Raw genomic sequence first — 12518 nt, 5'->3', positions numbered from 1 at the left:
GTAACTTCTGAACATTGGTAGTGTAGATAATTAGTAATTAATTTAGCTTTATCATTTAGATTAAAAAATGTTAGAAAAACTATTTTAAAAAGCTACCTCATTAGTATTTGCACCAAGGGACTATGTTGAGATCTGAGTTTAAGTTCTGCCAACTATAACTTAAAAATTAAATTCACTTAAAGGTATTGTGGGCAAGAGTAAATTTTAAGATTAGAACTCATCACATAATAGCCTTAATAAAGTTTATTATCCGACAGTATGGTAAATACTTTCACAGATACTTTCTTATTTAAATAGTTTGGAAGAAAAATCAACCATTATTTAATCTTCAGGACTGCAAAAGTATGGATATATTTATTCCCAATGGCCAGAAGTCTGTTAAGAGTTATATTGATTCCAGAATCAAGGTGTTCAGAGGACAGCCTTTGCCTTTTCCCACTTCTTTTCCAAGGAAGAAAATTCCTTATTTCTTCTTCTGTTTTCAAGGTAGCAAGCAGCCATATAACCTTTTACTATTCCTTAGTTAAAATCTCTCTGTACCTCATCCATCACTCCTTGTGATGACATTTATGGCCCACTTAAATAATGCTGGACAATCTTGTATCACAATTTCAGAATCCTTAATCATTTACTTAAGATTTCTTCTGCCATATAAGATAAAATGTATAGATTCCAGCGATGAGCATGTGGATATGGATATCTTTGGAAGACTGTTGTGTTAATTAACATAGTACAAAATTTTATTTATTCATGGGAAAAGAAAATACAGAATATTGCAGAAAGACAAATAAAAGCAAATGTGTTAGAAATAAACAAAATTTGGAAAGAAATGGAGCAAATAGGTGGAAATAATAAAGGTCTTACAGTTTCTTGGTCATTTTCTGACGTTTTATATTAATGGATGGAATTTGTTTTGGTTACAGATAGAAATTAATAAGCTAAAATACAGTTTTTATACTGTAGTTCATCTACTTTTTTGAGTCCCCTCCCTATGAAACCGGTGCTTAGTAATTTAAACTCATGAATTGAAACACCAGTTTACATAGTTTGATACTGTGATTGTTACTGAATTACTTAGTATTTGATAATTTGAATATGTCCGAAGACATGTTCTCATTAATCTTTTACTTCACCATTTTTGATATTAATGAGGAATTGACCACTTTGCCACAAATTGTGGACTGCAACTAATAGAACTAGAGGTTTTAGCACAGTTTCTTAAAGGTTTATTAACCCCTAGACCATTGCAACTCTGAATGAGATTATTTTTCGGGTTTTGTTCATTTTTATGCCAGTATTTGTGGTTAATTTGTACATTTGTGGAGAAAATTTAGCTGGTACCTCTTTTGTGGCATGTTTAACCATTTGTAGAGCTACTAAATATGGTATAACATAGTAAGAATGTATCTTATTTCGTAACTTAAAAGCTAAATGTTTATATTTTCTTCCCTTAACTCTAGGATACCAGAAGGTCCCATTGATCAGGGGCCAGCAACAGGAAGGGTACGTGTTTTAGAAGAGCAGCTTCTTAAGGCCAAAGAACAGATTGAAAATTACAAAAAACAAACCAGAAATGGTGAGTGATTCTGCTCTGTTTTTTTTTTCTACTACTCAGTATATTGGATTTAGCACAAGCAATTGAAAATTTTCTCTTACCAAATTGTGGGAAATGCTGATCTTTCTATTTTTTGACTGTAGGTCTGGGGAAAGATCATGAAATCCTTAGAAGGAGAATTGAAAATGGAGCTAAAGAGCTCTGGTTTTTTCTACAGAGTGAATTGAAGAAATTAAAGACTCTAGAAGGGAATGAACTCCAAAGACATACAGATGAATTTCTTTCGGATATAGGGCATCATGAAAGGTACTATTTTCCATGTAATTTCATTGGAGCTTTTGTATACATGGTAATTTGGGAATTGGAAAGGAACTTTAATTTTTTTGCTGAATGGTGAATGACAGGATTTTTAAGAACAGTGGACAACCTGAGGTATCAAAGGATAGCAGTTGCCAAATCAACCAAACTAAATAATGGGAAAACATTATTGAAAATGTTTTTCTAGGAATCTTTATGTGACATAAACTCTAAAGATATTAGTGATATTCAATAGTATATTAAAGTATTTTCCAGTAAATGTCCTTCATATACAATCAGTAGTTAGGATGTGTGGTTTTGCACTGCAGAATTCCTACAAGGTTACAGTATTTTTCTGCAGTATATTTCTAATTCAAACACTAAAAATTTTTAAATAATACATCTGAGGATTTCTAATTAAAGGTAAACAAGTTTTGGATAAAGAAGTCTATTTTTAAATCACTGTCTGTCTAGTTGATAGAAAGGGGAACCTGAGATCTGCCTACTTAAATCTCTTTCTCCTATTTACACATCTCTAAATAATATGTAGTTTATCATCCATAGAAAAGAAAATATTATAGTGCTGCTGTGTTCATGCAAAATAAAATACCCGAGAATCATCATAAATACAGTGAAACCTATTCTTTGGCCTGTTATATTTAAAGTCTTAAGTTCTCAGTAGGATTCTTATAGCAATTTCTGTCTCATTAGTGAACAATAAAGGAAAAATTGTTATATTAGCACAGCCTACTACTGGGAAAAGGAAACAAATTGCTCATACAAACAAGAGTTTCATAGATATTAACATCATCAATGATATAATGATTTTGAAAAATTGCTCCGTTGTTTTAAGTGAAGTTACAAAAAAAACTCAGTGGATTGGATCATATTTTAATGTTAATGATTCTACAGAATTATAGTAACATACAATTAAAGGGCCACTGAGTATTAGGTTCAACATTAGGCTGCCCTTTGAAATTTTTAGCCCCTCTGGCATCAGGCTGTATTAGGCCATATGTTGACCAAGTCTATCCTTAGGGCATTATTCTAAAGTTACATTGATTCCAGGCACCAAACTCCCATTAGCTGGAGCTTTATACCTGTATGCTTTGCTTATTTTAGTTTTGTAGAAAAATGAAGATTTTCAAATAATCTGATACAGTATTTGTATGTGGTATGTAAAAAAGATTTACTGATTTCTGATGGAATCTTTAAGGATTTTTTAATGAAACAATATAATTTTGAAATTAAATTTTTGAAATTAAATTTTAAAACTTATTTTCTAAATATAGTTTGTATGTGTGCTTTGTACAGATTAAAAATGAGCATAATAAATGGCTTATGAGAAATGGATGTAAATCATTGTTACATTTTGTTGTTTGTTGGATTATGCCATTTAGTGTATGTTAAATAATAATATTTCACTGAAAACAAAATGGAAATTACAGGTAGCTGTGTCCGTTTCTTAAATAGAAATTATAATGAATCTGGGATGCAACATAGGGTAATAATTTAACTCCACAAGGCCAGATTACAATGTAGTAATATAAGTAATGAGCAAACATAAGCAAGTATTAGAGAAATAACCCTTTAAGTAGTGAATGTACAAAACAGAAGGATTTGAAGTAGATAGAAAATATTCTTATACTGGCCATTTCCAAGATTCTTGAGAAAAGGAATTAAAATATACTTTTATGTTTCTGTCTGCTGATTTGTTTGTATATGTATGTGCATGTGTTATATGTAACAGAATTTGAATTTGTCATCACACTTGATCTGCTAACACTCTTACCAGTTGAGCCACACCTCCAACTCTGCTTTTTGCTGGTTATTTTGGAGACACGGTTTCACAGGCTTTTCTATCCAGCTGGTTTTGAATCATGATCCTCCTGATTTCAACCTCCTGAGTAGCTAGGATTACAGGCATGAGCCTCAAGCATGTGGCTGCTGATTTTTTGTGTGGACAAAAGTGTATTATTATTAAACTTTATTATTTTCATTTATTTCAAAAGTATTGGATATATAAAAATAGATAAAAGAGTTACTACATGCCCCACAATTTCCCCATTTATTTATGTTTCACATTACTATTGTACATGTGTTACCTATTTTTATTTTTATATTTGCCCAAATTATAGTGTGCAAATTGTCTCTCTTAAACATTAAGATATTCTGAAAAAGAACGATTTATTTTTTGGTTTACAGAGATGCTGATTACAGGGAAAATTATTTAGGACTTTTATTTCTTCTGAAGGGTTTCTTTCTTAGGATTATTAGTTTTTTTGTTTTCATTTTTCTAGATTTATTGGAATGGGCTAGGGATGTCATAGAACACTTGCTTAGCATGGTCAAGGTTCTGGATTTGATTTCCAGCACTGCCCTGTTAGTATAGTACCAATTTCTAGGTAACGAAAGGGAGGGGAAGGAGAGAGGGAAGAAGAAAGAAAGGGAAGGGGGGGGAAGAAAATGGAGAAGGAAAGGAAGGAAGAAAAAAGAGAAAGAAAAGAAAGGAAAGAAAAAAAAACATCAATATGTTGGCCATAAAAGAAAAACAAATCAAAATGACACAGATTTCATTTCACTGTACTCAGAACGGCCATCATCAAGAACACAAACCATAACAACTGCTGATGAAAAAAATGTGGGAAAAGAATTTATGTTTCTATGCTGACAAATATGACTTTCCCATTGGTTACCATTTGCTCTGTTACTAAATGTTTTAGTATTTAGTTGAGAAACAGGAATAAAAAAAAATGACCAACACTATTGTTATTTCCTCCTAGGTATGTTCAGGGCTACTCTCATCATCTATTAACTGAGTACTTCTGATCAGGCCCCTCCTTTGGGGTCTTAGAGGAAAATAGATATTGGATTGTTTTATGACTGGCTATGCAGTTATCACATATTACAGTAATCTAACACAAGTAGCTCCTTCTTCTGAGTTGTAGAATTATTGATCTGTTCTCTTCAGACAGATGGTAAAAGCTCTGAAACAGGGCATTTGGCATTAAAAAAAAAAAGGACTTACCACCTATTACATATCTTGCTACTTTATACTTATTGTTACATATGTATTACATGCATTATTTTAATTTGGTGATGTTTATTTTAAGATGAAATAACTAAATCTCAGACATAGCAAAATAACTTTGCTAAGATACAAAGAAGTAAGTGGCATATCTAAAATTGAGAATTAGTTCTCTCTGGTTCTTTGATCTTTCTTGCCTAATTTCAGACTTGCAGAAAAATGAGTATATTTTTCTATAGTAAAAACTTACTATTAAATTAAATCTCAGATGCCAGAGACTAAAGTTTAATTGCCTTGATAGAAAATAAAAGATGAGTACCACATCAGTTTAAGCATCAATCTTTATGATTAGGAAGAATTTTGATCTCTTCTAAAGACTGTATAATCTACTGACAGAGTATGAATAAGATGGACCTGCAACTTTGCTTGCATTTATAGGTCTATAATGACGGATCTATACTACCTCAGTCAAACAGACGGAGCAGGTGACTGGCGGGAGAAAGAGGCCAAAGATCTCACAGAGTTGGTCCAGCGGAGAATAACTTATCTCCAGGTAAGGTTGAATTAGCATGTAATTTCTAAGTAGAACAAGAAGAAAAATCATAACAATATACAAAGTATGAATTATTGCTTGCTTGTAGTTTTTCTAGTACTTGCCTTTTAACATTATTCTCATTTTACATATATGCCTTGAGTGAAATATAAAGATGACTAAAACAAGGTCCTGGCCCTAAAAGAGTTGCTTCTTATACACACATACACAAAATCTATAATTATGAACATGGCTACATTTTAGGAGAGACGTATATGAGATATTTATAGCATTTTGAGGAAGGAGACCTTCAGGGCAATTATGTGGAGGTTGTATTTGATTCTAACTGTAAAGGGTAATTTTAAGACCTGGACACACATAAATGGAGGAAAAGACTAGCTGGAAAAGATGATGGGAGCAATGGATCATAAGAGGGAAAGAGCAGTACAGGAACCCAGAGGTTTTTCAGGTTGTCTAGAATATTAACCACCAGAAAACCGGAAGTGGTGCTGTGGCTCAGGTGGTAGGTAGAGTGCTAGCCTTGAGCTGAAGAGCTGAGGGACAGTGCCCAGTCCCAGAGTTCAAGCACTACAACTGACAAAAATAAAAAAGAAATTAGATGACAGTGGTTAAGCATTATAGTGCATAGCAATGAATGGTCACTGGAAATTTTGTTTCCTAAATACCATTATAGCAACATATAGGAAATACTAGTAAACTCATTTCTAGCCTTTAAATCAAATTTTATTTTTTAAATCCTTATTAATTTTATCTTTCATATATGTAAAGAAATTATCATTTTATTTTTATTTATTTTTTTGGTCATGGGACTTGAACTCTGGGCCTGGGTACTGTCCCTCAGCTCTTCAGCTCAAGGCTAGCACTCTATCACTTGAGCCACAGTGCCACTTCTGGTTTTCTGGTGATTTATTGGAGATAAGAATCTCAAGGACTCGGGGCTGGGAAGGTGGCTCAGTGGCAGACTTCTTGCCTTGCATGTTCGAGGCCCTGGGTTCGATTCCTCAGCACCACATAAGCAAAAAGAAAAAAGCCCGAAGTGGCGCTATGGCTCAAGTGGTAGAGCGCTAGCCTTGAGCTGAAGAGCTGATGGACAGCGCCCAGGCCCAGAGTTCAGGCCCCACGACCGGACCCAAAAAAGAATCTCAAGGGCTTTCCTGCCCGAGCTGGCTTTGAACCTTGATCCTCAGATCTCAGCCTCCTGAGTAGCTAGGATTACAGGTGTGAGCCACCGGCACCCGGCTTTCATTTTTTAAAATGATTTCTAATTTTAATTTTTTGTTTATTTTATTGTTACTATAGAGGTGATATACAGAGGCACTACAATTACATTAGTCCAGTGATAAGTACATTTTCTTTTGTGCAGTGTATAGCTATTATAAGCCTGGAGATTATTTAAGATAAAAGGATCATAGTACAAGGAAGAAGTGACACTTTGCCTAGGATGTGGAGAGGAGACTTGAGAAAGATATTAGGAAAATAGAATTGATGGACTCTTCCAAATAGGTTCAGGAGCTGAAATGCCTGGTAATGGGATCACTGAGTGACAAGGAACTAAGAGACTGAATTTGTAGAATTTGTAGAATTCTTGGAAACTGAAAAATGCTGAAAGTTGAAAATACTCAACTCCATCCTTTCCTATTGCTACTGATGGCATAATTTCTGTGTACTGACACTCTGCTTTCCCTTTAAGACTGGAGGCAAAATATCAATTAATCACATTTCTGTATATTTTAAGGTACATATTTTTCTACATGTAAGTAGGGAAAAAATAGCAAATCAGATTTAAAAACAACTTGATCATGGTATACTGTTTTGGTCTCATAATCTCATGACCATTCATCAGTGGAATCTATAGAATAAGAAATACTTTACCTCCTGTAGGGAAGAAATAATTATGTCTTACCAACTAGGTCCTTATTCAATAAACTATGAATGGCTGGTGGTGCAGAACCATTTTCTTTATTTAAAGTGGAAATAATAATGGCTTCCCAGCATCTTCTATTTCCACATATTCATTTACTTTTATATCCACTATTTTTAAACTATTATCGGGTCATGGTTCAGTTCTCTACACTGTGGACCTGCCAGCTGCTTTTGCTTCTTTTTTTTCTTTCTCTTAGGTTTTAGTTTTTATCTTAATTTTCAGTATTGAGGAATTTCACTTGTAAATCATACTCGTAATTTATAATTACATTGGCATTTTAAAATAATCTTTTATAGTACAACTTAGCATTTTTCTTGGACTTTTACTTAAATTTCTGTGTTTAACAAGTTCTTTTATGTAACTGGAGCCCCTCTGTACATCACCTTTACAATAACAATAAAACATACCTTACAAAAAGTTATTTTACATTTTCTCATTTTTTTCCATGAAAAGTGAGTGTTTAATATTCAAGGAGATGCAAACAATCTCAGTAAAAAAAAAAAAAAACCCATAAGTTGGGTAAATTTTTTTTCAACTTTTTAATATATGATTCTTTTCATCTAGACTAAAAGCTCCTTGAAATATTTTCTACTTTTGCTTGTGTGTTTTAACTTCAAATTGTGCTACTTTCCTATTGTGTATCCTTGAATTCATTATTTTTGAAAGATTTCTATAGTAAAAATAATTTAATTTCATAGTGAATAAGTCATTTATACAAATTTAAATTATGTTAAATATAATTTTTTTACCTTTCATTCAGTTATTTATTGTAAAGATACTGTGTAGAGGGTTTACAGTTACATGAGTAGGGTAATGAGTACATTTCCTATTGAGCATTGTTCATTGTTACCTTCTCCTTTGATTTTCCCCAACCATCACTTCCCTCCCCAACTCCTCCCTCCTCCCCTCCTTCCCCTCTCCCCCGCTACATTGTAAAGTTCGTTTTCAGCATAGTGTTCTGTATATCTCATCGTCACAAATGGGTCTGCCTGCATCACCATTTAAGCATTCCGCTATAACCCTTTCCCTCCCCAAATTACAAAAATGTATATACAAGATGCAGAACACCAGAATCAAATACACTGAAAACAGGGGTTATACCATTGGGGAAGAACTTACAAAAGAAAAAGATGCAGAATACTGGAATCAAATACAGTGAAACCGGGGTTTTTCCCTTGGGGAAGGACTTTGGAAAGGAACCAAAAAAAATCACATAGTGCATGAATTCAGGAACTATATTTTTAACATTATTAGTAGAGATTAAAAATTAATCACCCACTATTTCTTCCTTTTATCTGTATAGAGATGAAAACAGTCATTCTTTTCCATTCCAACAAAATTAAACATATATGTAGTTAGGAATACTGATTTTAATAGATAATGTTCTATTTGGAAGTTTTTACCTGCAGTACACTTTGAGACACAGCTGCCTTAAAAATGAATTAATTTGTCAAATAATGAGATATTTGGGGAATAGGATCCTTGTCTAAATGTAGAATTAATTTGTGTTCCATTTATACCATATCCTAAAGGCAATTTTATACAGTTTAATTTAGAATCTGAGAGATAGCAGTAGCGTTTGGAATATGAGCATAATATTAGGGAATAATATTTTTAAAGAGTATAAAGAACCTGAGTACTAGTGGTTTATACCATAATCCTACCTATGTAGGAGGCTAAGATCTAGAGGATCACAATTCAATACTACTTAGTAGAAAACTTGACTAAAGTTTATTTTCAAAACCAGTAAAAGGCAGAGATGTGGCTTGAGTGGTATGCTGTCAGCCTAGCAAATATTTTGCCCTAAGTTCAAACCCCAGTACTGCTATGAGATAAAAAGAGAGAGAATAAATGAAGAAATCTTTGTTTGATATCTATACAAAATTAAGCAATTCATTTACTTACTATTGGAAATTTTGTAAATGCTTTCCTTGTTTAGTCCATTAACTGGTTTGGCTAAGAATTATAGATGCCTGGTATATTGAATACTTACAGATTATTTTCCCCATAGATTGATATGATTTTAATTAATCAAGAAACTCATTTAAAAATTGTATTGAGCCTTAAAATCTAGCTACACTGGGCATTTTTCTCTAACTTTTGGACCCACATCACAGACATAAATATTGTAAGTATTATTTGATATTAAAATTGTGGTTATGATTTTGTAATACTTTTTTCTGTCTCAAGCTTACTGCTCATAAAGACATTGCTCTACTCTTTTTCTGTGGATCATGATAATATTATTACTATGAGAAGTTGTTCAGATGAATGAGTTAATCTTGGCAATATACTTATAGATCATTTGAAATTACACTAGTGATTTGAAAGATCATAATAATTTGTATCTGTGTACAAAATAATAGGAAAAGAGAACATTAAAAGCAAATGTTTTTTAATATTTATGTCTAATTGGCAAGGTTTTATCACTTAAATATCTGTATTCTTGATAAATAATTCACATAATTTTATGTTACTTTCATTGATTATTTGGAACTACTGATCTTTGAGTTTCACTAGTTTTTTAATAGCATTAATGATATTTATTGTTGTTTCTCATTAAGATTGAGGAAAGGAGGGAAGTGCAGCAAAGGGGAGGGGACAGAGGAAGAGAAGACTCCAAGACAAAAATTGGAAAACAGTCCCTTTTTTTTCATTTTAGTAAAATAGGTATTTAAGACTCAACTATATTTTGTCCCAAATTCTTTCTCTCTTTTTCTCCTTCCTTCCTTCCTTCCTTCTTTCCTTCCTTCCTTCCTTTTTCCCTCCTTCCTTCCTTCCTTCCTTTTTCCCTCCTTCCTTCCTTCCTTCCTTCCTTCCTTCCTTCCTTCCTTCCTTCGTCCCTCCCTCCCTCTCTTCTTTCCTTCCTTCCTTCCTCCCTCCCTCCTTTCCTCCCTTCCTCCCTTCCTCTCTCCCTCCCTCCCTTTCTTCCCAACATTGAGGCTTGACTCAGGGCCTAGGCACTGTCCCCGAGGTTTTTTGCTCACAACCAGTGATCTACAAACCACAGCTCCACTTCTGGTTTTTAGATGGTTAACTGGCAATAAGAGTCCCAAAGACTTTATTTCCCAGGCTGGCATTGGACCATGATCCTCAGATCTCAGCCTCCTGAGTATTTAGGATTATAGATGTGAGCCATGGTGCCCAGCAGAAACTCACTTCTTATATATGACTTAGATTCAAGTAAAATAATGGAATGATGTACTATTCAAACAATAATCAAAAGGACAAAGGAATATATAGCAATGATAGCATGATCAACTTATAAATGTTTAATTCTATGTGTGCTTAATAAGAGAACTTCAAAACACATGAAACAAAATCTATAAGATCTGAAAAGAGAATAGCAAAATACAATTGAAGATTTTATCATTGCTGTCAGTGACTGATAGAAGTACCAGGCAGAAAATAAGCAAATACATAGAAGAACTGAATAATTGTCAACCAATGGGAATGAGCAAACAATTGTAGCATATTTCACCCAACAAGAGCAAAAAATACATTCTTAACAAGTATGTATTGTACATATACTTAAGTACATCATATCCTGAATAGTAAAACAAACATAAAATGGTAAAATCACAGAAGTTTATTCCTTTATCAAATCATAAATTATAAATGAAGAAAAATAATAAAGTCATTTCTAAACATTTGAAAGTTCAATAATTCATTTCTAAATAGACCATGAGATAATGAAGAAGTATTTTATCAAATAAAATGATACAATCAACTCAATGAATATGAAAATGCAATGCAACAAATCAGCTAAAGTAGAGTCTAGAGGGACATTTATAGTACTTAAGTGCTTATAGATGGAAAAGTTCTCAAGCAAACAATATTAGCTTCTACCACACAAAAGAGAAAAGCCTGTTAAAAGGAGCAAGATTAATCCTAAATGAGAAGAAAGAAGGAAATTATAAAGGGTGGAAGTTAAAAAGAGAAGGGTGACAAACAAAACAGTTGTTGTTTTTTAGTCAATAAAATTGCTGAATGTGGTTGGCTCATGCCTATAATCCTAGTTACTTATGAAGCTAAGATACAGAGGATTGTATTTTGAAGGCAACCTGGTCAGAAATAACAAACAAGAAAAAACCAGGCTGGTAGTGTGTCTCAAGTGGTACAGTGCCAGCTCAGCAAGCAAGCAAGCATGAGACCCTGAATTCAAGCCCCAGTACTACCAAGGAGCAAAAAACAAAAGGCAACACTTAGTAAGGTAACAAAGAAAATGAAGATCTAATATAAATTAAGGTTAACATATGACAATATATATTAAAGTATTAAATGAATGAGAGGTTCTCACTATAGACATTTAAAAGACTATAAGGAGATATTTTACAAAAGAAAAACCTTTATCCATGGGATTTTATACCTTAGATAAATAGACTACTTTGAACACCACAAACATTAAGAACCTGTTCAAGATTAAAGAAATTGAATTCATAATCTTCCAAAATTGCTTTTTACTTAATTAATTCTTCCATGGTAGATTCTAAACTGGAGGCTTTTGATCACTTCTTTTGCCAGTGCCTTTGTGTAATTTCTTCTCTTTAGTGTGGAACTTATTTGTGACTTGCTTCTAGGTAGTAGAAGGTGGCGTTTACACTACGTTTCATGGAGACTCCTTTTCATCAGCAGAGTACCTATAAGTACTCTCTCTTGCTGGCTTGATGAAATAATAAGAAAATACATATTGCAAATAGCTGAGATAACTAGCAATAGGCCAGGGCCTCATGCTCAGATAAAACCATGGTTGTTGTTCTGTTTAAAGCAGAAGACCCAGCTCGGTGTAGGGGCAGTTGCATAGAGAGATGAGAATTTTCTCCCTCCTAGAGACATGTAATTTAATTTATTGTTCGATAAATCCAGTGAGTAGCTAAGTGCCGTAAGTACCAATACTACCCAGAAGGATGTCATTGTGTGGAATAGAAAAGCCAGCAAAATAACAAAACTTACTCTGCCTTTCATTTAAAATAAAACTACTGCAGTCTTTGCAAGGAATAGTGCCATCCAGTTTCCCTTTTGCAACTATTTCATCTCATTATCTTCCCTAAGGCTTACATTTCTTTGGCATGTGGGCACTTTTACTGTTTCCTTTTTTCCCCTCTTTTTCCTCCCTTCTTTCTCCAGTTTTTTAAAAAAGAGTACCTGCCTTTTGAGGAAA

The 12518-nt window shown here is 33.3% G+C and overlaps 1 protein-coding gene across 7 annotated transcripts in view; it reads left to right on the top strand.

Annotated features, from left to right (window-relative positions):
• The window catches only part of Fut8 (fucosyltransferase 8 (alpha (1,6) fucosyltransferase)), a 154032-nt gene that overhangs the window by 86692 nt on the left and 54822 nt on the right, over positions 1-12518 (top strand). For 6 of the 7 annotated variants that reach the window (XM_013016784.1, XM_013016803.1, XM_013016776.1 and 3 more), the window contains 3 exons: positions 1461-1576; positions 1699-1861; positions 5319-5433. In XM_013016784.1, coding sequence (XP_012872238.1) covers positions 1461-1576; positions 1699-1861; positions 5319-5433 — 394 coding nt within the window. Of the gene's footprint in view, positions 1-1460; positions 1577-1698; positions 1862-5318; positions 5434-12518 lie in introns of those variants that run through there. The other variant, XM_013016810.1, reaches the window with a different exon arrangement.

The sequence above is a fragment of the Dipodomys ordii genome, unplaced genomic scaffold (genome assembly GCF_000151885.1).
Source record: "Dipodomys ordii isolate 6190 unplaced genomic scaffold, Dord_2.0 Scaffold2, whole genome shotgun sequence".
Lineage (NCBI taxonomy): Eukaryota > Metazoa > Chordata > Mammalia > Rodentia > Heteromyidae > Dipodomys > Dipodomys ordii.
The sequence above is the reverse complement of the archived record's forward strand: the minus strand, read 5'-3'. Positions and strand labels throughout refer to the sequence as shown.